General features: G+C 59.3%; 1 protein-coding gene across 1 annotated transcript in view; it reads right to left on the reverse strand.

Moving 5' to 3' along the window:
• The window catches only part of LOC107159354 (complement C1q binding protein), a 5,085-nt gene extending 4,842 nt beyond the window's left edge, over nucleotides 1–243 (reverse strand). Inside the window, 2 exon segments of the mRNA XM_015505916.2 lie at nucleotides 3–41; nucleotides 43–243. Of these exon segments, the coding sequence (XP_015361402.1) occupies nucleotides 3–41; nucleotides 43–167 (164 nt within the window). The 5' untranslated portion in view covers nucleotides 168–243.
• Nucleotides 244–777: the final 534 nt, after the last annotated feature.

The following is a 777-nucleotide window of genomic DNA, read 5'->3' on the forward strand; positions in this document are numbered from 1 at the left end:
CCGGCCGCCGCTCCGACCCGGCTCGCACGCGAGCAGTCCGAGGGCCGGACGCACGGCCGCGGTGCCGGCTGCAGCAGTTGCCGGAGAGGAGGGGCGGGCGTAACGGTGCGGAGGCCGGCGACGGCGGCGCCCAGGGCTCGGGGAACACAGCGCAGCAGAGGCAGCATCCCGAGAGACCTAGCAGACACGTGCGAGAGCAAAGGACAACCCCGGCCAAGGCCCCCGTGACCTAACGCGGCGCCGGAAGCCCCGCCCTCTCCCGGGAGTGTTTCCGACTTCTGCGCCCTGAAGACCGAAGGCAACGGGATGGGATCGCGCCCTCTGCTGGGGACCTCCGGGGAGTCCTTGGTTCGGAGCAGTTGTTCTTAGGCGACTTTGCCCTGTCTCTATCCAGTGGCTGCTTACTCTTCAACTTCCTATGTACTGTTCTCAAACCATGGCAGACTTTCTGACTTCGTGGAACACGCTCTTGTCGCTTCAACTCCCACCACCCCAGTCTCCAAGGTTACCTCCCTTAAGTGGCCTTACTGGAACTTCATCCTTTTCACCAGAACTCACCCAACACCTTTGCTGCTTCTCCTTTCAACACAATCCTTTTGGCAGCAGCACTGTACCTGGCAGCTTCACCTCACCCACCCCAGATGATGACATCCTCAAGGGCAGGATCCATGATTAATTTCAGTGACCATTCTCCGCAGCATCCAACTTTGCATCTTAACTCTAATGGAACATTTTTCTGGGGGCAAGAAGCCGTGGCCTAAATCAGATTTAGGTAAG

The sequence above is a fragment of the Marmota marmota genome, unplaced genomic scaffold (assembly GCF_001458135.2).
Source record: "Marmota marmota marmota unplaced genomic scaffold, marMar, whole genome shotgun sequence".
Classification (NCBI taxonomy): domain Eukaryota; kingdom Metazoa; phylum Chordata; class Mammalia; order Rodentia; family Sciuridae; genus Marmota; species Marmota marmota.